General features: G+C 39.7%; 1 protein-coding gene across 2 annotated transcripts; it reads right to left on the bottom strand.

The window, feature by feature from the left end:
* Positions 1 to 1,228: 1,228 nt before the first annotated feature.
* On the bottom strand, positions 1,229 to 24,187 carry TBC1D8B (TBC1 domain family member 8B). 2 transcript variants are annotated; one of them, XM_059482820.1, is made up of 20 exons: positions 24,080 to 24,187; positions 21,871 to 21,989; positions 21,025 to 21,250; positions 19,862 to 20,102; positions 18,609 to 18,816; positions 16,908 to 17,075; positions 16,198 to 16,347; positions 14,923 to 15,073; positions 14,479 to 14,693; positions 13,908 to 14,025; positions 12,950 to 13,235; positions 11,551 to 11,680; positions 9,571 to 9,669; positions 8,379 to 8,447; positions 7,952 to 8,192; positions 7,224 to 7,289; positions 7,041 to 7,124; positions 6,173 to 6,229; positions 5,761 to 5,858; positions 1,229 to 5,488 (listed from the first exon to the last, which is right to left on the bottom strand). In XM_059482820.1, the coding sequence occupies exons 2-20, from the start codon at positions 21,934 to 21,936 to the stop codon at positions 5,078 to 5,080; spliced, it is 3,084 nt and encodes a 1,027-aa protein (XP_059338803.1). In that variant the 5' UTR covers positions 21,937 to 21,989; positions 24,080 to 24,187; the 3' UTR covers positions 1,229 to 5,077. The 2 variants fall into 2 exon arrangements, with proteins under 2 accessions (XP_059338803.1, XP_059338805.1); XM_059482822.1 differs by lacking the exons at positions 21,025 to 21,250; positions 21,871 to 21,989; positions 24,080 to 24,187 and having other exon boundaries at positions 18,609 to 18,814; positions 19,862 to 20,029.
* Positions 24,188 to 24,794: the final 607 nt, after the last annotated feature.

The raw sequence follows: 24,794 nt of genomic DNA, 5'->3' as shown, positions 1-24,794 counted from the left end.
CCTCGGTGTTAGCTATGACCTGTGCTTTTATGACTCATTTGGAATTGAGGGTTGCTGGTAAGTTTGGTTCATGCCCCCCCCAGCCTCCTAGAAGAAAACAAAAGTGTGACTTGTTGGTGATGAGCAGAGGGCAGGGATGTGACTGATGGCAGCAGGGTTGGCCTCCAGTGTCGGTGTTGACCTATCAGTCATAAATGTTCTGAGGTTTTCTAGTACACAAATACCTATATACCATAACTATATATAGATATACGTGTTTTTAATGTACATTTATATGTATGCAGATGTATATCTATATATAAATATATATAGGCCACACAATTCCAGACCTCTGAAAACACAGGCAGCTTTAAATAATAAAGTCTTGCACTTTTAGCATATTTGTACATATAAGCTAAAGCCTGGTGGGTATAATCAGGCTGATTTGACAAACACAATGAGGAGTTACTGTATATATTGTATATAGTCCATGCAAGGAAAAAAAAAGAAAATAAGAAAAACTCTAGAATTGAGTATAAATCTTGGTTTATTTTATATGATGTTGAATATAAATACATTTATAAATGTTATTATTCTTAAAAGTATTTTGTAATGGGAAAAAGTAAGTGTCTTATGAAGATGAACAGTAAAGATTTTATTCTTGTTTTGAATCTATGTCCCTGCACAACTCCATTGAATTGGAGCCCATGCATTTTGACAAGCTTTAAACAGATTGTACATAGTATTTAAAAAAAAATTAAGAAGAAATAAAATAATACTTGTAGGACCTCTTACACACTATGTATGTTGTTATTCCCTGGGTGGTGTGGGTCTGTTAGGGATCTGATCCCTGCTCTCCAGGAGAGACAAGAGCAGCAGCCATTGTGTCCATGTGCATGGACAGCTGCAGGGATGGGGCTCAGGACAAGGACTGGGATTGCTGTGACCAGTGCCAGAGGCAATAGGAGCAACACATAAATTAGAAAGAACAAGGCATCAGGGTCTGCACACTTTGTTTGAATTTGGATGGGAAAAGCAAGTGCCAGTACTCAGCAGCCCAGCACTGAAGCCAACTCAGTGGGTCTCCATTTTTCCTCCTCCTCTGGGAGGCTGCTGTCCCAGCAGGGGCTTTGGCTTGCTCCTTGTTTTGCAAAGCACTGACTAAATGTGGCTTTAACATGACCCACACTCTTGAAGGAACTTCCACAGCAGGCCATCACAGGAAATAATAATGCCTCAAACACAGAGGTTCTTTACTGAAGGGAAACAATATTTTATTTAACACCCCATTTGTCTTAAAGTACCTCTGCATACAACACATTGTATAAAAGCCAATCTGTCAACACAAAGATGTGCTGCCGTCTTGGTAAAGTGACAAAGCTATAGCAAAAATGACAAAATAGCCTGTTTTCCTGGAAACAAATCAGAGTTATTTCCTTCTATTTTACTCCAGAGAACAACAGCAATCACAGTCAAGAACCCTGTATGGTACAACTGGATGAGAAAATTCTGATAAAATCAACACACAGCAATTTCTTAGTCACTACAGTAGCAAACTCTTCTAAAATTACATTATTATTTAGCCATTAGAGTGATGAACAAGTGGCTTGTTTTAGGAATGGATGGAAACAGAAAGTGATTTTTCTGTATCACATGGCAGCAGCCACTTCCACGTCCTGGAAAATGCTACCGGTTTAGTTACCATTAGTTGTCCCCCACGGTGGAAAGAGCTGGTATTTTTATTATTTGAGCTATTCCCTCCCCTGAGCTGGGCACACAGAGGCCAAGCAGGCAGGTCCTTGTGGGGGTCAGGGCTGTCACTGGTCACCCAGAGCACAGGGAGCAGCCAGGCTCCAGAGCAGCACATTCCACATGGCAACACCAGGAACATCCCAGCTCTGCTGGCTGTGTCCCCAAGCTACTGGTTAGCTCTGACAAAAGGCATCTTAGCACACAGCAACAACTGCCCAGCCACAAGCAGGGACTGTGCAGTGTCCCCCACAGCAGGGGTGACCATGACACAGCTGCTAAGTCACACTGCAGCAGGCACTGCAATTGTCAAGCTGGACAAACAGCATCAGTGGCTGTAGCAATCTACAGCTGTCTTATTTGTACTGAATGATGCACATTCATTTATTTCCTATGACTGAACCTGAAAATAAAGGTGGAAAACTTCATGGAAACTTACAGAAAAAAAGTAACACAAGTGAGTGAAATGACAGAACAGAATTCACTTAACCAAGCTGCTTCCTGTTCATGTGCACACCCAGCACCCTCAGGGGATGTGATGGGAGTCTGGGGCCATCTCTGTATCACCAACTTCACCTGGCCAAGAAGCAGCACAGCACAGGGATCTCTGTCTCTGACTGGGCAGGGCTGTGAAGCCAAGGCATCACTCTCCAGGAGTGGAAGAAGGGAATGAGCTGCTGTTGCTCTAGCTCCACCAGTCCCAGCTAAACCTGCACCTATTTGTTTGTCAGCCTGTCTGGAGTAGGGATGGAAGGAGCTGGAATAGGAAAGGGAACGAAAGAAGTTAGCCACTAACTCCAGAGTTCCTCTGTCACAAGCAGAGCTCAGCTTATGGTGCACTGAGGAAGCAGCTCAGCAAATAAAACCTCTGGGTTACACTCCTTGGAAATCATTGGCACTTGCTGCAGCCACCTCTCCCCAAACAACCAGCCCATGATCCAGAGCTTCCAAAAGGAAGAACCTGCCAGCTGAGCCATTGCCTGAATGCTGCCAGCCTCCATCCTGCTGACACTGGATGCCTGGTCACTGTGACTACTCTACCTGGATCAGCCTGCAGCTGTATTACAGGAACAATTTAAAGACACCATCCCTTTTGGGAAAAAATATAAATAAAATTAACAAAAAAAATCCATGCAGTTAATTAAAGTTAGTGTTCCCCCCTACATCATCACCTTAAATCTATTTTGATATATATGCTCTTCATACATGGATATGACATTTGACAAGAGCTACTGCCCAGCTGGCAAAGGCTCTGCAGTCTCTTGGGTGGGCACTAATAGAAAAGGGCATTGTACAGACTGAGCACCTTTTTACAACCAGGTAACAACAGAAGGTTGCTGTACTTTGCAAGTTCCTTCACCTTCTTCTGCACTTAGATCTTCACATCTTGGCTCTCAATCAAAAAATTAAGCCTTGAGTTTTAAGGAATTTGAAAATATTCCTTTACTTTCATTAGCAAATAGCTTACAGCCTTGACTACTTGTTGACATAAACAAAATCTCTCATAAACCTACAAAAGCTTTTGGTAGGGGCAGCTGTATCTATTCTCATAAGGCTCCATTAATTTCATCATGGCTATTTGCAGAATTATTCACTGATCAAACGTTATCTGGGTAAATCCTGGACTAGAAAAACATCATCTGCTTTGTATTTCTGAACAACTTTGTGAAAACATTTTTAAAAAGTAATACAGAGTGGCCCTATCCATATCCACATAAATGGATAAATTCAGATTTTTTTATTTTATACATAAAAATACAAATCAGCAGTATATTGTATCAGCTGCAATTACTTTGTGAAGGCTTCTGGAAAAAGCTTCCTCATTCTCCACATATATGATACAGCTTTTGGACTTTTTCAGTCAAATTTTATTTTACATTAATACCTGAGAGTGTTGAGGAGAGTGTAAGACATAATTCATAAATTTAACACCAACTGCAATGATGGCATTTCACAAAGTGCCTGTAACACAAGTCAGAAATTTGGTTTATTCTTCATTCACACTAGTATTGCACAAAAAGCCTCTGAAAACCATCATCCCCATTCTGCTTCTTTAAAAAACATGCACATATAAAAATAATGCTGCTCTGCAGAGAAAGATTGTCATACAGGCTTTGGAAACAGATGTTTTAAACTAGTTTAGCAAGACTCCCCACTTACTTGCTGTTGTTGTTAAAATACAAGCTCTTACCTTCCTTCTCTAAATTCCTTCTAGCATCAGCTACCAAAGATTCAAGGTCAACATTTCTCAGCTTTTACACTGGCAGAGCTTTCCTCCACAGGATCTCTACCATGTCATATTTTATATATTAAAAATTTCAAGTCAGATTCAAGGGGATTTTCTTGTTGCCTTGAATCCTGACAGAGGGAAAATATTACAGCAGCAACAATCCACAGTGCTATAGAAAAGCAATAGCAATTACTGGGTTGAGATATGAACTCAGGGTAGGCAAAGAAGCAACTGCAATCTGTCCCTAAGCAGCTCAATAGTCAACACTCAGCTACAGATGGCCTGTGCTTGGGCTTTCCAAACACCAGCAAAACTCCACATTTCATCAACATGCTCCTAAGAAGCCAACAATGGCTCCTCTTGCCAGACAAACTACAACCACCATGTGGTCAGACAGATTTAGCCACTGCTTTCCCTTGATTTTAAACAATCAGTATTAGTTTCTGCATCCTTGTGTAGTCTGGATGACCAAATAAACTTCCATCCTTTTCAACTTTTCTTTGTAGGAGGATTGGTATGAAAATGGGAAAGAGGGGCTGGAATCTACTAGAGTCCAGACCCATGGGTAACATCAAAGCAGAGGAATTGTGAGCAGAGCAACTTCCTTTTCTAATCTCATGGTCCTGTCATGCTACCACAGCCTCTGTTCTTAGTCTTCACCCTGCTTTGGCCCCAGTCCACAAGCAATGTAGAAATAACTAATTAATGTGGAAGACAACCTCCAAACAGTTGACACTCCTTTAAAGTGAAAAATGGGAAAAAGTCATTCCTTTTATCACAGTAATAGAAAAGAACCTGGAGAACACCTGGTGTAACAGTGATTCAGACAGGTTTGCAACAGGTACACATCCAGTATCTCCAAGCAATGCTGCATGTTTTAATAACATGGTAAAGGCAGTTCATTATTCAGTCCCTATTTTGGAGTGAAACTCATGAACAATGCAAGAAAGTGACTGTGCTTCAAACTATTTTTATTTACATTACATACCAGTAATCTGATACTTGAAGCTAATTCTTCAAACTTAATTTCCTATGTCAACACCAGACTTGATTTCCATAGTTACAGCCTTCATTTGTAAGCACTTTATGTGATTAATTCAGGATCAAATGTACAGAAAATTACACTCTGGTTCTTGCTTTAAGTTGTAAATTTTTAGCACACTCTATTTTAGCTTTTATGTCATGAGGTTTTTCAAAAAATCTCACAAAGACTGGCTCATTTAATAAGGATGCCAGAATCTGTTCAAAGGCAAAAGACCATTCATGGTTCCCTTCCAAACTCTGTGCTCTACTGCCTTCAGTCTGCTCAGAGCTGCTTTCCTCCTGCCTCTCTCTGGGCACTTCAGCAGCCACTTCTGTAACAGCAACTGGACTTGTGACAGGTGACATGGGACTCTGCAGCCTTCTGCCAACTTCTTCCATTTTCAGCAGGAGGCTGGTCACCACCGCGATGGCGCGGTACAGGAGCTCCTCCTCAGGATCCCCATGGAACAGATTGTAGAGAGTTTTTGAGAACTGGATGAACTGAGACTACCGAGAGATACAGAGGAGACTGCTCAGAGAAGGGCAACACAACTGTTCTGTTTCACTGCTGCTGCCTGGCACCTGGTGCAGCAGCTCTAACAACAGCATGGACTAGCCCTGAGAAAACGATGTGTGTCATTACAGCAGTTTTAAAAGGCCACAGTCTAATGACTGATGGGAAGATTTGAAATTAAAGGGATCTTACAAATCCTTCAGAAATATTGTAATAGGACTTAAAGAGTCATAAAATAGATTTAAATAAGACTCAAAGAGTTTACCTGATTCATTCTTGGCAAATCCTTGACATTTTCTTCTTTTTTAAGAAGTTCATCTTGCCATTGCTTCAGATATGCCTGAATGTCAACCTTCCCCTTGCCTTTTTGAAGTGGAAGAAGGGCAAAAAAAAAAGTGAACAAACAAGAACGGAGACCTTCCCATAAGGGATGATAAGCAAAAGAACTGGCATCTTCAATGTCACTCCTTCTCAACAGAGTGGTGGGGCCAAGGACCTACAGAGGACCAGAGTTTACTTTTGCCCTTTTGCTCCCATGACTACCCTTACATAACAGGACAGAACGTTAGCAGCACTCTAAGGTTGATGTTACTTAATATACTCTGCTACCACACACTTTCCCAGCTCTACTCCCCCAAAAGACACAGTTACCAAATGTGCCACCAGGATTCTTTTACCTTTTTCTGGGCTGCTCTTCAAAGAACCACTTTCAAGGCTATCACCAATAGATGAAACTACAATTTAGGGGAAAAAAAAAGTTACTTATTTCAGAAAAAAGGACCAGTGTTTCATTTCCCTTATCAAAAATTCCTTCCTTAAGGCACAAGACCCTCAATGTTCTCAGCACAGATTAGGTCAAGAAGAAACCACATGGCAAAATCTGCATACTTTCTATAAAAATAGAAGCCACTGTGAAGATACCAAATGAAACTTCTATCAATTAAATAATCTTTATAATGTTCATGGTGCACGACTTGAAGAGCAGCACGAACATTATCTATATATTGTCTACTTGCGGCAGATTATAAAAACAAAAAGGGATCTGTCTTCCCTATAAAAATTCCACAGGTTTCAAGAGTATTTCAAACATAGTATTTTATCAAGTCTACAAATTTACTAAAGCTTTTTCAGCTCACTTGGTCTAAAATAAAAGCAAAAAAATTTGAAACGCTTAGCACCTCAAAGTAAGTATGGATTTGGTATTTTAATTCTTTTATGCTCAGGATGCAGAAATGAAACAGCCATCACTTCAACACTGCAACAGGCTGCCCACAATGCTGACAAAGCCAACCAAATACACTCCCCTATTTCCATGTAAACACCCAAGGGCCTTTGAATGCAACAATCATAAGAGCTATCCACAACTTGTGCACAAGTTTATTAAACTGTAACTATCTACAGAAGATCTTCACAAGGGATTCTGTTAACGGGTATATGATTTACTGGATTTACTCATTTTCAGAAGAAAGCTCCCCATTTTTCACAGGATAATTAATAGATTCCTTCTAGTATTCTGCAGGCAAAACCTCACACTCTGGAGCTTACCACTGAGCTGGCTGAAGTGCATCAGTTCTTCCTTTGAAAGATCATCCCCTTTGGAAGGGCTTAGAGATTCTACTTCAGTAAAAGCTGCAATAAATGATTAAATAAAGTGGGTTCATGGTGCCCAGGCATTACCAAAGCAGTGATAACAATGACAAAAACCAAATGCCACTGTTTCTTACTTACCTGGAGGGATGTGCAACTTAAAAAGAAACTTGAGTTTGTCAGTGAAGCTTCCATTATACATCGTATCTGTTTGGGGAAAGGACAGTCTGTTCAACTGGACCAAACTTTAAAACAGCCTCTCAACTTAAATAAATACAATCCAGAGAGGTTGGAACTGGACATGTGCCCTACCTTACAGGGAGTATAATTAGATATGAAGTTTAAAGAAAGCTCTATCACCTGTGGCTGAGCCTGGGGTTAGCCTACACTCATGAAAGAACACTAATAATATCTATGACTTACTAAGACAAAACCACAGCACCAAAAGAAAAAAAGCACTAACGTCTCAGCATTTCCCTTAAATTTTTGTTCCTGACCATACCACTTTGAAAACAAGATGAAAGAGAGCAGTGAGCCAAGAAAACTTTCAGTTTCCCAGAGGAATAAAGCATTGGTCATCCTGCACAATCAGAGTAAAAGATGACTTAGTATGAATAATTATCATCAACCAAACAGGCTGGGCAATGAGATCAGGCCATTCTTCATTTGTGGATATATTGATGGCCAAGCCATATTAAATTTAATCTCCAAGAGGAAATTATTCTGCCTGTAATAAAAATCACATTACTTGACCCTGTGTTAAGAGACTCAATCTCCTCAGCTTTTTGTACAGAGTATGGAAGGTGATACACCCCAGGACTACTCCCAGGAGCCATGTGAATGTGCTCATGTGTGTTTTGCTACCATACCAAGAACACAAGCAAATTGTTTGAAGTTTATAAGGCAGTTGGAAGTCTCATCCATCAGTCGGAATGTCCAGAGAGCCAGGGAGTCTCTGTTGGCACAGTGGGACCAGGGGCTCAGGAGGTGGCACAGAACCCTGAACTGCTGGCAATCAACCCGGTACTGCTCAAGGTAGGGCAGGCTGGCATCATGGTGCTGCAGCACAGGACTATTTACACTCCAGTAACAGGAGAGGAAATGCTCCTTCTGCAAAGAAAAGATAAAACATGAGGTTCCAGGAACAACAAGTCCCTCTCGGGGAAAGATGTGAGGAGTTAACTATATAGAGCTGGCATATAAAACATATATTGAGTCCAGCCTTTATTTACTAAAACCATTTCAAAGTCTACTGTTAAGATGGCTGTTTGGTAAGTGAGGAAAATGGCACATTACCTTGAATAATTCATAAAGCTCTTCAAGATCACTAGGACTGAATTTTACTTCTTGAGACACAACACGTAGCTGAAACAAAATCAAGAAAAAAATAATTAATGTGTCTTCCCTCTTTGGAATAACATTGGAGACTTAACTTTAGATTAAGAGACACTGCTTGCATATTCCAGGTTTTGGCATGTTACAATTAGAAGTAAGAACAGCACTTCTTTTAAAAAGTAATCAGAAGATTATAGATTAAAATAAATAATTTCTCAATAAAAAGACAAGCTTAAGGCTAGTCACGTTACTAACATACATGGAGCCAACACTATGAGACCCAGGAGATACAACTCAATTATTTATAATGACATAACATATAGCTTCCTTTAAATGGGCAAATGCATGTTCAGCTCTCAACAGTGAAGCTTGAATCTTAATTCTTTTAAATAAGAAAAAAATGTTTGCAGCTTTTAAAAAACAAAGTTTGCTGTAAGACCAGCTTCTAATTTCACAATATATATGTTTTGTAAAATTAAATACACAATACTATCTTAGCATAACCACCGGCATTTAGTTTCTGTTGCTACAAGCCACATTTACTACAGAAAGAAGCACAAGGTGGTGGACAGACTAGTATTATCACCAGGTATTGGAAATGAGCCACTGCAGAAAACAGGCGAACAAAGGAAGCTCCTCACAACCTCCATCTTCACTGAGCAGTCTGAATTGAAAGGATGAGATAGGCAGATAGAGAGCTGCCACATTACCAGACATTCACACACAACACAGACAAAAAGCAACCCCTATTGAATCCACCACAATAACCTCTTCAGTGCTGCTTCCTGGAGTAAAAATGCAGGTGCTTAATTGTTTTACTGTATGGTGCTCTATGCCTCTAAGAGAACAGTATTAACATCAGCAGATAGAAATATAGGTCAGCCTGTTCCAATCCACACAAAGTGTGAGAGATGCACCAGCCTTTTGAAGTGGTTGGCAATGGTGCTGCTTGTAAGGAGACCAGAAGGTCATGCTGTGATTTACAGCCTGAAAACATCACAGGCCAAGCCTCAGTTAACAGACACCCTGCAGACATGAGGGGGTTCAGTATAAAATCATATATTTGGCCTGAAAACTGCAGCTCTTCTCAGAACCTTCCAAAAGGGAATGGATTTTATCAGGGAGAAGGCTGAAACTCTTGCCTGTCACTCACCACATTCTGCTTCGTCGTAGCTTCCAAGGTCTGGATCACATAAAGGCGGTTCCGGCAGCGCAAGCTCTCCACGTCCTCATAGCGAATGTCACCGTACCTCTGAGGAGAAAGGCACCAGTCCATGCAATCAGCTGCTGGGAGACACATCTAAACAAGTACCTTTGTCTCTCTTGCCTCTAATAGGCACATTACAGGCATGGACACATGCAGGAAGATCAAAGAAACTCTGAGGAAGAAATAATTTATTAGAGCACTAACATTCTCCTTAACCAGCGTAACTCTTAAAAGGATGTTTGAAAGGGTGTTTCAGAGAGATGGAGAAAGAAGAAACTGGAATAGTTCCCTGTGTGGGAAGAAAAAGGAAGGGATTTTACTGTGTGTTGGCTCTATACCCAACTCTGTTATCACATGGTGACTACTTCTGCAAGGCAGCAAAGTCTAAGATGTGCATGTTTTCAGGGACTGAAGTTCACTCTAATGAAATTAAGAAATCAGCTAAGTAATTTCTGAATAATTTCTGGCTACCTCTGTAATTTCTGAAGGACATGAAAGGCATCTGAGCACTGGAGTGAATAAATGCATTTATCTTAAAGGAAAAGTGGGATAGGAGGCAAGAACTGGAAACAAATTACCAGGGAAATCAGGGAACAAATTATTAAACAATTAAAAGCTAAACAGAAACCAGTTGATCAAAACAGGACAACATTCTTTATCAAGACCACGTAAAATCAATTAAATTTCCTTTTATGAGGAAATTCAATAGATTTAACTTCTCTTCTGTAAGTTTTTTGACACTTTTCAGCAGCACAGGCAATTAGGAAGAGATGGCCTAACCATGACCACCATGCACCATGGGCAAAACTGCTTCTAATAACAAACTTTGAGAACAAATGACTGATAAACAACCAAATTAGGCAGGACTTCCAGAAGCTCTTCTGCAGTGTGTGTCCCCTTATCAGCAATGCCCTTTAAACAAGATATGAAAAACTGCAACACAGACAAAAGACTCTGAGCGCATTAACTTTGATGAAAGGTTAAAGGAACTGGTTGTATTAAACCTAGCAAAAGAACAGATCTGGCAACTCCCTTTTAGGAGAGCAATCTGTTAAAATTCATTCTTCTCTCTTAGAGTTATGATGAGGCTGGACTCCAACTGAGCAGCCTGATCTAGTTGTCCCTGCTCACTGCAGGGGATTGGATTAGATGGTCTTTAAAAGCCCCTGTCAACCCAAACTATTCTATAACTGATTCTATGACCAGACTTGAAAGGATAGATGATGAACAACCACCTAACAGCAACAAGGAGCTATGGATAAAACCACAGCCAACTCTCCTCAATAGTGCTTTATGAACATGTGAGAGAAATTAACTCAATATTATCCCACATGGGCAGACAAACCCTATGATCAACTAGAGTTTCTGCAGGTTTTCTGTTGTGGAACTGTTTTAACAACACTAGACTTTTAGAGCATGATCTGGGGGGATGCTGGACAGGAAGCTGAACTGGATAAGCTGTTGAGTTTTCTTCCAGAATTGTCTTTCTGTGTTCCTGTGGAGACTGCTACCAGCATCCCTCTGGTTTGAAACAAAGTGGAAGCAGAGAGAACTGCATCTCTGAATTGTAACTCATTCACTGAGTCTGGCTACTGAGCACTGGTAACGGGCAATGGCCTTAGTAAAAATATACATACAATATATAATGAAAATCTGAATTAATTTAATGTGATAAAATTATGTACAGTCTTCCATTCTCTAGGTAAACACGACTTCTTTATGCCTGATTAGACTGCCAAAGAATCTGCATTTGTGCATGAGTTAAAGGAATGAAACTGAACTACATTTTAAAATTCAACAAAGAGCCAAATTTCTACCAATCCAGACAGATTTTCTACCCTAGTTTGTACACTGTAACTGCTTCAAAGTAGCCCATGAAACATTAACCCTGCACAGGATGCAAAAACATGCCCACAGAACACATACTTCGTTTGACTCCCGTATCAGATCAGTGATGTCCACTTTTGGATGGTCACTCTTTGTATCACTGAGGTTGGAGCCCTGCTGCACAGCTGGAGGTAAAGGACTGTCTTTGTTAGTGACACTGTCAAAAAATCTGCACAAAGCAAACACATGAGAAATCAGCAGGAACCAGTTTATCACAATAAAACAATAACATTGGCATCTACTGAAGAAAAAGTGAGCAGAGAATAGGAAAAAAACGAAGAATATCAGAGTCAGTAGCACAAAAGTGCTATAATAGTAACAAAGATACATAAACATTGGAACTGCCCACCCAGAGAAGGCTGTAGAACTTCTAGACTTGGGAGTTTTTAGGACTATGTGATCTAGTGCTAGCAGCAATCCCCTTTTGAGTGGGAAGTCAAACTAGACTCTTTCCAAAGTCTGTTCCACTTGGCAATCCCCTGGTTTTCTAATACATATAGCAAGGTTGTGCTAACTGGGACAGAGAAAAAGGCTTGTCCTGAACTGTGAACAAGACAATCTTAATTCCTCCAGATGTACAAGACAAAGACATGCCTGATCTGTACCTGCTTATCTCATCCACATAACCAGCCTAAATATATCCATTGGGGAAGCCAGATTATACAATAAACACCAGACTGCATGGTCTCATAACAAAAACTACATTTTCTTCAATAATTCTGTAGCTCCTACCCCATTCAAACATGCAACATGTAAAAACCTCATTAAACAGAAATTCTTATTATCGGTTCATTACAGTCATAACTCATTAACTGCTATAGAACAGTAATTTTGCTGTTCTAATACTCCATGATACACAACCGCAGCATCAACAAGAGAATTTAGTTAGTGAAGAAAAAACAGTACAAGTTTTGTTTGCAGTACGTCAGTTAAAAGCACACTTCAAAGTCGCTAACACAGAATAAACATATCATCACTGATGAGGTCATCACATTTTTTTGGTCTAATTTCTGTTTTAAACCAACAACATCAGAGGATTCAGCAGACTAAACTACAAGAACTAAGCTGAAGAACTTGCTGCTGTAAGTTGATGCCTGAACTGATGTCTGGAACAGTCATAATGGGCTTTAGATACTCTCATGAAGGCAATCTGCCTTCTATACATGATACAAGTTCAAGGTTAAAAGCACATAGCTTTTTTGTTTTTAATTCACAAAACAGTTATGGTTTTAGTAAAACTTTAGGATGGGATGTTCAGAGGATCCAGGCCCACTTTCCAGCCACCTCTTCCAGAATTTGAGCCTGAGATGAGCACTAATTCCTTTGAAGCCTTTGGAAGTCTTGGCTAGATGTCTTCTCAGCTACCTCAAAATGACTTATCTACGTGCAATTATAGCAGCTGCTATGTAGCCTGAGAGATTAACAGTTACACTGATACCTGTTGAGAACAGTGACTGCTTCTGCATCATCCTTACAAGTGAGCAACTTCTCCATGTTGTATTCCAGCACTGCAAGGCCCAGCTGCAAGATTGCCTTTATTCCATCATAGAAGAAACAGTCCACCACATTGACTGCACATTCAATTGGCAGCACACTGATAAAAAGGGTAAGGAACCAGGAGAGAGAGACTGAGGAGAAAAAAGTCATGTCCGTCATGTGGTCTGTCAGCTGAGGCAGGTGAACCCTGATGAGCTCCTCAAACACTGCCTGATCAACCAAGGCACCTGCAGGGAAAGGATAACAAAACCACCACCCAAATCTTAATACACAGAAGCACACCTCTCAGAGCACCAGCCAGAAACAAAGTTCCTGTTCTAGTGCAGCTTTGTTGCACCAGCACACCCAGGCCCAGCTGCAGGGAGCCACTGGCTCCTTCCCCCATGCCTGGGGACAGAGCCTTGGGCATGCTCCAAGTGTGCTGGCACTTTGGTGAGCACATGGCTGCTTCCAGTGACTCTCCTGACAGTCAGTACAATTCCTCTGCAACAAAAAAATTCACACCATTTTCTTCTAACATATACACCTGTAATAACTGCATATGAGATCAAAGTCCAAGTCTGGACCTGAAGTAACTCCTTTTTCTTTATCTAAACTGGCTAAGTTTCAAATAAATAGTATGAACTGCACTTATAATTCCAAAAGAACAGTATAATACTCTAACTATTTCCTGAATAGCTATGCCCAGAATACTGACAATATCTGAAAATCACATCCATGCCTATTTAAGGAGAAGTCATGGGATGTTCTCCATTTTCTACCCCACAATACTGAAACAAATGCAATGGTTTCTCTCCACTTGTCAGTTTTCAGCTTACATTTGTTCTTCATGAATAACCATTAACATTCAACATAGGCAGATATTCAGTTCAAGATGGATAAAAGCAGATGGATGTTACCAATGATTCGGCGATTGAAATAATCAGGGAGCATCCTTTCACACACAGCAACCAAAAGCCAGAATGCTTCCTCCTCTTTAGCATACAGCAGAAGCACTGATGTCAGAATATTCATTGCCTGCAACATTCAAACAAGAAAGGAAACATTTAAGAGAAAAGACAGAGAAAACACAACTGGTATTATTTCTTAGAATTTATATTTCTGAAAGCACTTTACAGCACATTTTTAAAGTGCTGGGATAACCTACAGCCATATCCAGGACAAGAGTTTTACTTCTATGTTATTAAATACAGAAAAGAGTATCTAAAGCACATAAAAATATTTTTAAGTGCTGTATGTCTTGTTAGAATGCAAATGCATACATGAAGTGGACATGACAGCATTTATAAACTAATCCAAGTACAATCTAAAAACTCATTTTACACAACGGCATGAAATAAGCAAAGTAAGTGAGCCACTAAATAAGAAACTATTCCACATTTCTGTGACAGATTTTATGAGGTGCTACCATACTGCAATAATGAGCTAATATTTCAACAACCAACACTAAGACTCTCAAATCTTCTATACCTGACAATATCCAATTTGTGGATTCCTGAATGCATAAGCTGTAAGAACTCTCCTGAGGGCAGAAATTCCTGTGTCACTTTGAAAAGCAGGATGCTCAGGCAAGGAGCGACGTAAATCTCGTTCAATTTCATCAGTAGCCAAAGTGCACGTTCCTAAGGACTTCTCCACCAGCTCAGTGTAATAACCAGGGTTGGATGCCATGTCATTTACAGCACCTGCCAATACATTGCATGGCACAGTATTAGAGGACAACAGTAACACAGCAATTTGATTGTTTGCAATTTGTATAAAAATTCTGGTGACCACTGAGGTACCTGATGAATCTCCAGATATTTCTGAAGTAATGTGTCAGAGTAATTCTACTGGAATTAATGGAAACACTCAGCAATGAAAATTGCCAATGATGCCTCCCAAAATGAACCAATTACACTTGTAATGCAATACCTGAGAAGAGCAGCCAGAGTTCTCCTCTTAATGCCTCTGGGATGCCTCTCACAACCAGGTCTCGAGTCTTCTTTGTACGAAACATACTGACCCCATGGCCCCGTTCTGCAAACAGGATGTTCCATGACTGCTCCTTCATTTTTTCTTTCAACTACCAAAAGCAGAAGATAACAAGCATTAAATATACTGTTAGATTCTCCTCAAGTGTCAGAGAACAGAAGTCAATTTTGCTCCCAGTTATATTCATATAAACTGGAAACTGCAGCATTGGCATCCGTATTGATGTGTGAAATGAGCACTGAAGCAAATCAGAGCAAAATCCAGCCCATGCAGAGCACAAATTTAGCATGAAATGCCATCTCATACATGACCTACTATTCTTTAAAGTATTTTTATACAAGATGAGACAGAAGGTAGATCTAATTCAGTATCCCATCTGACAGAAACCAACAAGTGCCACACAGACATTTCTCTGAAGCAAAGCAATTGTTGATCAGGTGCTCCAGCTCATGTGAGGCTCCAGAGCTGAGACAGGGTGAATGCCATCACTACAATTTCTGTGCATGCAGAACTAAGATTTAACATTGTTAAAGCAATCAAAGGTACTGAAAGGAAAAGTAGATTTTGTTCACTTTTGTTCACCATACTACAAAAAGCAGCATTTAAAAGTCTGGACTCCCTTTTGTCGTGCCCAAAGGGTATTTGTTTTATGGTATTTCTAATATAAAAATTTTCATATCCTAATTTACTTCATTCTGCTGAAATAGTTATTTTGAAATAAAACCTGTCTTTTTTCACATACTATGGAGAAGCAAGAATTGCCTGATCTGTTACAAAAACAACTACATAAATATTCTCCAGAGCGTAACTCTGTTAGACAGTGGTGCAGAAGAGAGAAATAAGAAAGAAGTTAAATCAATTTCTTAGAACATTCTCCTTGCTCCCACAGTTTGTAGTGACTTTGTATCTTGAAAATTCAGACAGAAATGCAACATGTTCACTATCATAAAACAAACAGCCAACTCTTCCCTGAGGGGTAGAAGAGCAGGAAAATCTAACTCCATGAAGATAAGGCATATCATTATTAAACAAGATGAGCAGAAAATTGAATGGAGCTATGAAGAAGCACCCTGTGGACTCCAAATACAGAAAATCCAGATGAAAGAATACTGGCAAATCCTCTGAGGAAATCAGCAGCCTGGCTGGAATTCATTTTGATATAGTCCACTCCTTTTCAATTCAATTTCAAATCCTGTTGGCCATTTTATCCCTTACCATTTTAGAGTCCAGGTTCTCAGCATCCTGAGGATGGTAGACAGTCATAAGGGCTTCTGTACTGACAGTTTTGCTGTTATCTCTCTGGCCCATCTTTGACTGTCCTGCACCAAAATCCTTTGGACTGTCAGTGGCAGAACCAGCTGCAACCTTGAAAAAAATTTAACAGTGGTACTTGTAAATAACAAACAATACTCCAAGAAGCAGCACTGATATCAGACCATTTTTGCTCATTATATTAAGTTACAGGTGCCAGATACAGACTTCTAAAATAAATTATAAACAACAGTCCCTGCTCTGCACAGCTGGGCTTTCAGGAGGCTGCACTTAGAGGAAAAAAAGGCATCTCTCAAGCAAAAAAAACCTAAATTATAAAAGGACAAATATTCATAATGAGAACTGAGAATAGGAAGATAAGGAGGCCTGACCATTCATCACCACCAAAAAAAAAAACCCCATTCATACAGTGAACTATACAGAAAACCTGAGAGCACTTAAAAACCAGCATTACAGCTAGAGTTGTTTTTCAAAACCTGATGAGAAACAAGGTAAAAGAACCCAAAAAGGAATGCATTCACAGTAGCACCATTGCCCAACTCATTCTCTTTCACATGGGCAGAGTAATTTATTTTTCTAAACCTTAAAACCAAAGGTTCATTACTTATTCCTATGAGCAAATTTCAAGAAATTAGAATTGCCAGAGCAGTTACCTCAGTACTTATGATGTGTTGTGGACTTGCAGTTGCATTGCATTTCATCCTGAGCTTTGCCACAAGCAGTTCAAAATCTCTCACCTCTGTGAAACGAAAAGCTGTTTTCCCTTTGGTACTAATGCTGACTCCTCTGTTGGCTGGATCTCCTTTATCCACCCCTGTGACCTATGGAACCAAAGACACATAAATTAAGCAAGGAATTTTACCTGCTTACTTATAAAAGAGAAAACCTGTTAGGAATACATGTGTAAATGGAACAGTGGATGAAGCACACAAGCAGACCAGGCAACACAAGGCACAAGTTGAAAGCTCAACTGCCTGTAGCTATTTTAGCAAAAGGCACTAAGTATTATGCAACAGATTTTTGACAGAGTACCAGAAATCTTCAAAAAGGTTTTCCCAGCTGTGAGTGCTCAGCTTCTTTGAAAAACCTTGTCACCTTCTACCCACTGAAGCAGTTGCTTTTTTTCTTACCATCCAAAAGCAGAGAAAACATGACTTTTGTAAGTAATCAAATAAAACAAGTTTTAAAAGACTGAATTTCCACTGAGAATACCCTGTCAAAACAGCTGTCATAACACATGACAGCTAGAGCTGACTTTAATTGCCATGACGGAACAGTTACAGACGAGAGCAGTTAAAACAGTTTAATCATGCAAGTTCAAATGTGACAATCATGAGAATCTAGACTGGCTGGCATTGCTGATGTATTCATGTTGTTAAAGGCAAAGAATGGAAAACCACTGAGCACATTGTTGTAGGTAAAGAAGGAAAGACCACTGAAATGAGGTAACTGCAGTCCTGCAGAACAAAGAGTGAGGGTCTGACAGCCCACAAGAATAAATTTAGAGGCAGCTCCTTTAACACAGCCTCTTATGTTATGGAAGTCTGTATTGTTTGCAGCACTATTTGGAAGTAACCAAATAAATTGTTTTATGTAAGTGGGGAACACCAAGTGTACTGCTGAGATTAGTACAGCTCACCCCCTATTACAGAACAATTATAGAACCTGGCTTATTTGTGTCTGGTGTTGATGAAAAGCTTTTAACACTCGACAACTGAAATGTGGCAATATCCCAGATCACACAAAGTCAAGACAGAAATGAAGAGGGTTGGTTCTGCAGTATACTGCATAAATTGAAATTCCAAAGCTGTGCCCTTTGCTATATGGTCTTCATTCTGTCCTTATAGTCTGTTGAGATTATCAGCTGTAATGGCATTGCTACTTGCTCAACACCTGGATTTTCCCAGACTTTTGAAAATCCAGCACTGCTCAACCACTGCAAAAAGCTGCACTACTGAGCTAAGAAACATAGCAGTATTACTGATCTTCAAAGTCCTCTACCCACTACAATTCTTTACTTCTTACCTTGAGAATGTCTCATTAACTCACCTACAAGTACTAAGAAAAAGCTTTTCCATTTAATAAAAAAAGTATTAAAAAGTTTGGATTCTGTACTGAGCTACAGAAACAAGAGTAAATAGAAAAGGGAAAGAAGGCAGAGAAACAAGTCTGAAACATGAAAGCAGTTCCAGAAACCTACAAACAGAATTCCTATATGGAGTATCCAGGGTAGGGGGAAATACATGACATCACATAAAATAAGGAGATTCTAATGAAAATCTGCTGAAGTGGCATTAAAGTACACAAGTGCAAAGCTGCTGGTAGAAGTGACTCTGATTTGTAGTTTGTATTACCTCTCTCAATGGAATGATCACACTGCACAGGCTGCCATCCTGGCTAGCAAAGCAGATGTAGTTTTCTGAAATGCACATTTTCCCATGGGTGTTATAATGACTGAAAGGAACCCATAAGAAGCACTCATGAACTTCCTTCAAGGACTCTTCTTTAGGTAACCTGAAGAATGCACTAAAATGCTTACTGTGGGCATAGCTCTCCAAGCCTCTGGATTAAAAACATAACACATGGGTAGGAAAGAGAAAAGAAAAATTAAGTAAGTTTTAAATATCTTAACAAATACAAAAGTATCTTGTGAAAAGACAGTAAAATATCATGCTCTCCTCTACCATAATCTAGGGCACCAGTTTGAAGGGTTCAATGTTTTTCTTGAAGAGGCAACAAAGGGCAAGACCACACCTACTTGTACACTCACTTAACAAAATATTTAAATATGTCACTAAACAAGGCCAAATTCAATAATGTTCTTACACAGTAGAGCACTGCAGAGCTACAGGTAGTGCAGAAAAGATACTAATAGCATTATGTGCTCTATTTCCCCACACACGAGAATAATCCCTTTAAAACTAGAACAAATTTTGGCTTGATGGAGGGTTAATTAGCTAGAAATGCAGCACATGTTGTAAACATCTGCCAGGGGCTAATTTTTCACAGGTAACTGCAGCCAGAAACAGTATTTTGGTTGTAGAGCAGCATCCCTCTCCAGCATTGCCACCAAACTGAGGAATCAAAGGAAAAGAAAGGACCTTAACCATTAAATTACTGGTATTCATCTCTTTCCCACCACCCAAAATAATGCTGTACCTCAGGAAAGCCATGCACCCATCAGTTATCATTTATCATATAACTCATGCAGTTATCATTTACACATATCTATTAAATTATTTCTTCCCCACCTTATCCTTCCTCATCAGGTATCTCTGGAGACACCGTAGCTCTAATCTGAATTTTCTAATCCTAAATACTGCAAGAACCCCTTTTCAAAATTCAAACTAATATAAACCTTTTAGTTAGAAGACCAAAACTGAAGATTTGATCACCTCTTGCCTTCATATACACACTTTGGAGCCTGACAAGTAACAACAAATCACAATGCCTCACATGGCTTTGGTCCAACATTGTAATGATTCACTTGGTTAAGAAAATATCAGCTTTGCTAATATTTACAATCTCCTTGAGACAAGGATTCTCTTCCTCTTTTTCCTAAACAAATACTGAGCTCAGAACAGATGAACTATAAGCAATGCATTACCTCTTGGTGATCTGCAGAGGGTCATGAAGGACTGGATCATTCTCAAATGTCTCCTTGTCAAAAAGTCTCCTAACTGCATAGTTTGCCAGCTGCTCCATGAGCAGGAATGTTTCACTAATGTGCAAAAACATGGAAAAATAATGATCTTCCCCATGGGAGCACACATGAATGCTCTCTGTCAGAATCACATTGGAAGTTTTCTCAAGTTTTGATATTTCATCCCAGGAGATAATAAGTTTTACTGAAAATAAAAATGTAAGGACATATGAGTCAGTTCTCAATATCTGCCTGTATTAAAAAAGAAATGCAGTAGTAGCAGCTCTAACAGAGTATAATTAAACAACATAGTCAAATGATAACACACTTGGAAAGGACTACAAACTAATAAGCACAAAATGCATTCTTTTCATATTTCCTAAAAATTAATTCCATTAGAAAGAATTTCATAGAAAAGCATTAAAACACAGACCATGTATGACAAGGCAAGTTTACATCTCCTTTTCATTGCTCTTATGTGAAACTGCAAACAGCAAATAAATACCATCATACAAGCCAACCCCCTTCAACAGCTCACCAATAGGGCTTCTTAAATTAAATCCATGTGTTGGCATGTAGAGGAACTGTGCCCTTTAGCTATGGCATTTCTCAATACAGATCAAAATCAGCCTTGAAAGGATCCTATTTTCTGTATGTTTTCCATTTTTCACATAAATATAGTTACAGTACACACTATTATAAGCATTTGTTTGGGCATTTCAAACTAATGTTACACACAGAAAAAAAGAGTTATGTGCAATTATCACCAGTGTGTAGTGCAGCCATGTGAAATATTAAGCCTGTGTGTGAAGAAATAACTGTAATCCTTATAGAGTTAATATTGTAGCATGAACTAAAGGTGATGGACAACTTTTAGCTACAGTCATCTTCTGGAAGTCTGCCTTCTCTCTGAAGCTTGAATTAAGGAAGAGTAATAATGGATATTGAGTAGTATGTTACACAAATGTATGCATTTCCATAAATTATGTTGGCAGTTCCTGCTCATCTCTACAGACATCTGCTCACATGCCAAAACAGCTCCCTTAGCACAGAGGAAGAATTCCTACTAATCTGAAAGATGAGCAGTGCAGCATGGAGAGACACAGCTCAGCATCAAGCTTACTTACCTTCTGCTCCAAGCAAAAAGGAATAAAAGCTCAGGAAGTTGGTACTAAGGTACAGCCATCCTTGGCAGGGCACTCTGCCCTTCCAGTAACTGCATGAGTAGTAGGTAATCAACTTCTCCTGCTCTGGTAACCCAAAGCACTTCTCAAACTTCATAAGACCTTCACGAAACTTCTCAGGATCATCTTCTCTTACAAAAGAATATTTTCCCTCTTCAGCAATCAAACCCTACAACAAAAAAATCACATTACTTAATGCATGTGTCCACGTGGGTAGTTGTCATATATGCACCTGCATGCACACAGCACAGTTCCTGTTCTCTCAATAGGAGAGCAAGTTTTAGAAGGGGAAGAAGAGTCTGAGGATCAAATCATAGGTCACAAATAAAATGTGCTATTTCAGACCCATCCACCAAGTCTCCAACACAGCTTAAGCAAGACACACATTCCTGTGTCTCCTCCTCTGAAACAGATATATTTTCCTCACTTAATCCCAAGAGTTCTTGGGCTAAATATTTAGCATATAAGGAGCAAAAAAAAAAGAGAACCATATGCTTCCCAGGCACTGTTAAAACTACTGTGAAATAATTTATCAACAGTCTTAGATCACTATCTAAAGGCATTTGATGTGTCATTTACTAAGTGGAGTTTATGTCCAACAATCTTACTTAGTTGTGGGGCAGAGACACAGGAACAATGGCACATGTTAAAGTGAACAGTCACACACTACTCAATCAGAATAGGCAGCACTACAATGCTGTCCTTGAATATTCTATAGAGAACATATTATTTGTGTACAGTTAAAGGAAAAAGAATACTTAGCCTTTCCCAATTATGCCAGTTACTTACTCTTATCTTTCCCTGGACAAAGCTCGTAATGTCTTCATTTGAATCAAACACTGATAAAGTTTTCATAACATTGTGTTCTAACCACTCCCAATGTTCTGTTATTTCTTCTCTGCTGGATCCTATTGAAAATGAAAGTATTGCTTTAAATTAGGACAGACTTAATCATTTCACCAAAACTATTCATCAAGAGAATATTTAGCAAATTCCTGAGTCACAGAGCGATTTAGATACACAAGTCAAAATCACAAGTTTTAAATTTCTTGTTACCCCTTGTGAACACTGAAAATGTATTCAGTGTACATGAAACATATGCACTGCTGTGTTTTTATCTTTCAAGTCCTTTATGCAGCTCTATTTCTGGCCATTAAATCCAAAAGCATCTCAGCTTTGTCAACATTATGTGGCTCAGTGCTGAAGCCTGAGTTGGACTGACAGTTCCTTCCTGTCAGCAACACCTCCCCAACACAGCACAGCAGCACTGCAACACTCCCAGTTTAACAGGCCAGAATGTGGGAAATATGAGACCAAACCCATGAGGCTCAGCAGGAAATTAAATCTGTGCCTTTGATATCCTCAGCTTTGATCACTGGCCCACAACAGTTTCCAGAGCAGAACTTCAAGACCAGGCCCTGCTGTGCAAAATCCCTTACACGTGTGAGGATGTAAAGCAAACACCACTGGAACCAGGGAGACAGCAAGGACTGAGATGCCACGACTGAAACAGCAGGGTTTCAGCAATTTCAAAACAGTCAGTGCTTTAAAGACAGTGACACCCCATCAGATGCTGGGGGACAGAGAGAGTGCAAGAACTTACACAGGTTTGACTAAATTTATATTCTAGAATTTAAATTAATTGGCAGCTTCATCCTCCACAAGAATGCTCACCAATCAAAGCAGGCAGTGTGATCACATACTGTTGATACCCTCAAGCAAGAACACACCTTGAACAATTGCTTTTTTCTCAGCTTACTTTGTAAAGGGCAATTAACCAACTTTCAATGAACTCCATAGAATTAAAGTGGCCCTGTGAATGAATAAAAATTGGTCTAAATATAGTTAAATAGACTGTATTACACTGGGTGGATTTGCAGCTACACTTAACAGATTATATGAAGAGTAATTAACATAGCAATTACATCTCAAAAGTAATTCTTTTTCTCAGACTATACGTGTAGGCCAATTATTTGAGTCACAATGTGAATCAGAGGCACAGAGGCGACCTAGAAATAATGAAACTTTGTTGTAATTGCTTAAATGGTTTAAGAGCACGGTTTCAGACATTTAATATGTAATAGCAGGAACAAAGTGTCAACGCTTGAATTTCTTAACTGAAGAAACAATCTAACACAATTAGGACAATTATATTATGTAGCTTTCTGTTGTAAAGTGTATCTATGCCTCACAAAATCTATATAAACTCAGTCCTAAAATGAAGATTACGCTTTGTATTTTGCCAAAGGCTGACCTGATGGCAGTAGAGTTCCCCAGAGCACACTTCCAACATATATATTAAAGTACTTTTTTGATAGCCTCTCACCAGGTCTGACTTTTTCTGAAATGGCCCTGAAATGTTATTTGTTGTCAATTCACAAACTGTTCAAATTCTTTAGAGCTGCCCTTTTAAAGTGACATGCAATTACATTAAATTAAAGCTACAAGAACAAATCTGTATTTACTTTTCCATTCCCTGTTGATTAGTAACACGAGAAAGAGATAGAATTTGTACTACAAGAGCAACAGATACAAGGAAGAATTCATCTCTGACCATGACTGTGAGCCTGCACGTTTTAACATGAAGAGACAAAGCAAACAAAAATATTAGGATAAGCACCTATTATTATTCCTGCCTACAGCACAGTTTGGAATAAGCAGAGATGAGCTGGGAGCTCATCCTGAACTGTGTCAAGTTATCCTTGCACCTTACAAAGAAAAAGATTGCGCCTCTATCACGGACACAGTGCCCAAAGGCTTTGGCACCTGAAGGGCTCCTGCAGAAAGCAGGCAATCAGAAGGTGTAACAGGAAGAGTCCATAGATCGACTCTGAAAAACCGGAACCACACTCTGCTGTCCAGCTCAGGCTTGCAAATGCTTTTAAACCATATAAAGGTCATGAGAATGAGTGACAGTGTGAGAGGATTAAGCCACAGATGGGCCCACACTTTGCAGCCTCCCCGTGCCCTGTCAGGCTGGCCCCGGCGCTGTACGTACCGCAGGCGATGGACCAGTACACCTGCGAGTCGGGCGTCTGGTGCAGGATGCGGAACGGGGCCACCTTCGACGTGGAGTCCAGCACTGCATCCAGTGTTCCCACAAGGAGACCTGGGGTGGCCAAGAAAAGTACACAGCACAGTGAAACTCGAGTTCTGAAATGCACACTCCCCTCTGATTCCTTCCTTGGGGAGCAGGAACGCTGCCCAAGTAAGGACTAATGAACTCTGAGAAAATAAGAAGCACAACTGAGAAGAGCACAAAGTATTCCCAGAGGAACTTCTCTGAGATGTGATATTTTGATCCAGTAAAAGCCACGAGGCACAAATGAGGGTGAAGAAGTTTTGAACCAGTAAAAGCCACAAGGCACAAATGAGGGTGAAGAAGTTTCTGGAGATGGCCCCTGTGGAAGTGACAGCCGTGCAGTCTGTGTGAAACCAGAGCACAACCAGGGCAGTCCCAGCCTTCAGTGAGCACAAGCAGTAATTGAACTACCTCTTAATTAGTCATTTACTGTTGTTCTGTTTTTCAGGCACAGGAAAGAGCCCTTCAAGACCATAATTGGCTGTCACCTCCCTGCCACTAAGTATTGAATTAGCTCCCATTAAATAGGGTTCAGATGAAAATATATTAATTTCACTAAAAAGACAAACTTCATCTCTCCAGAACCAGGACAAAAACATCGTCTGGGAAAATGAGGGTGCATTTCATAATG

The sequence above is a fragment of the Ammospiza nelsoni genome, chromosome 15 (assembly GCF_027579445.1).
Source record: "Ammospiza nelsoni isolate bAmmNel1 chromosome 15, bAmmNel1.pri, whole genome shotgun sequence".
In the NCBI taxonomy this organism is placed as follows: Eukaryota; Metazoa; Chordata; class Aves; order Passeriformes; family Passerellidae; genus Ammospiza; species Ammospiza nelsoni.
This window is presented reverse-complemented; position numbering and strand designations above follow the sequence as displayed.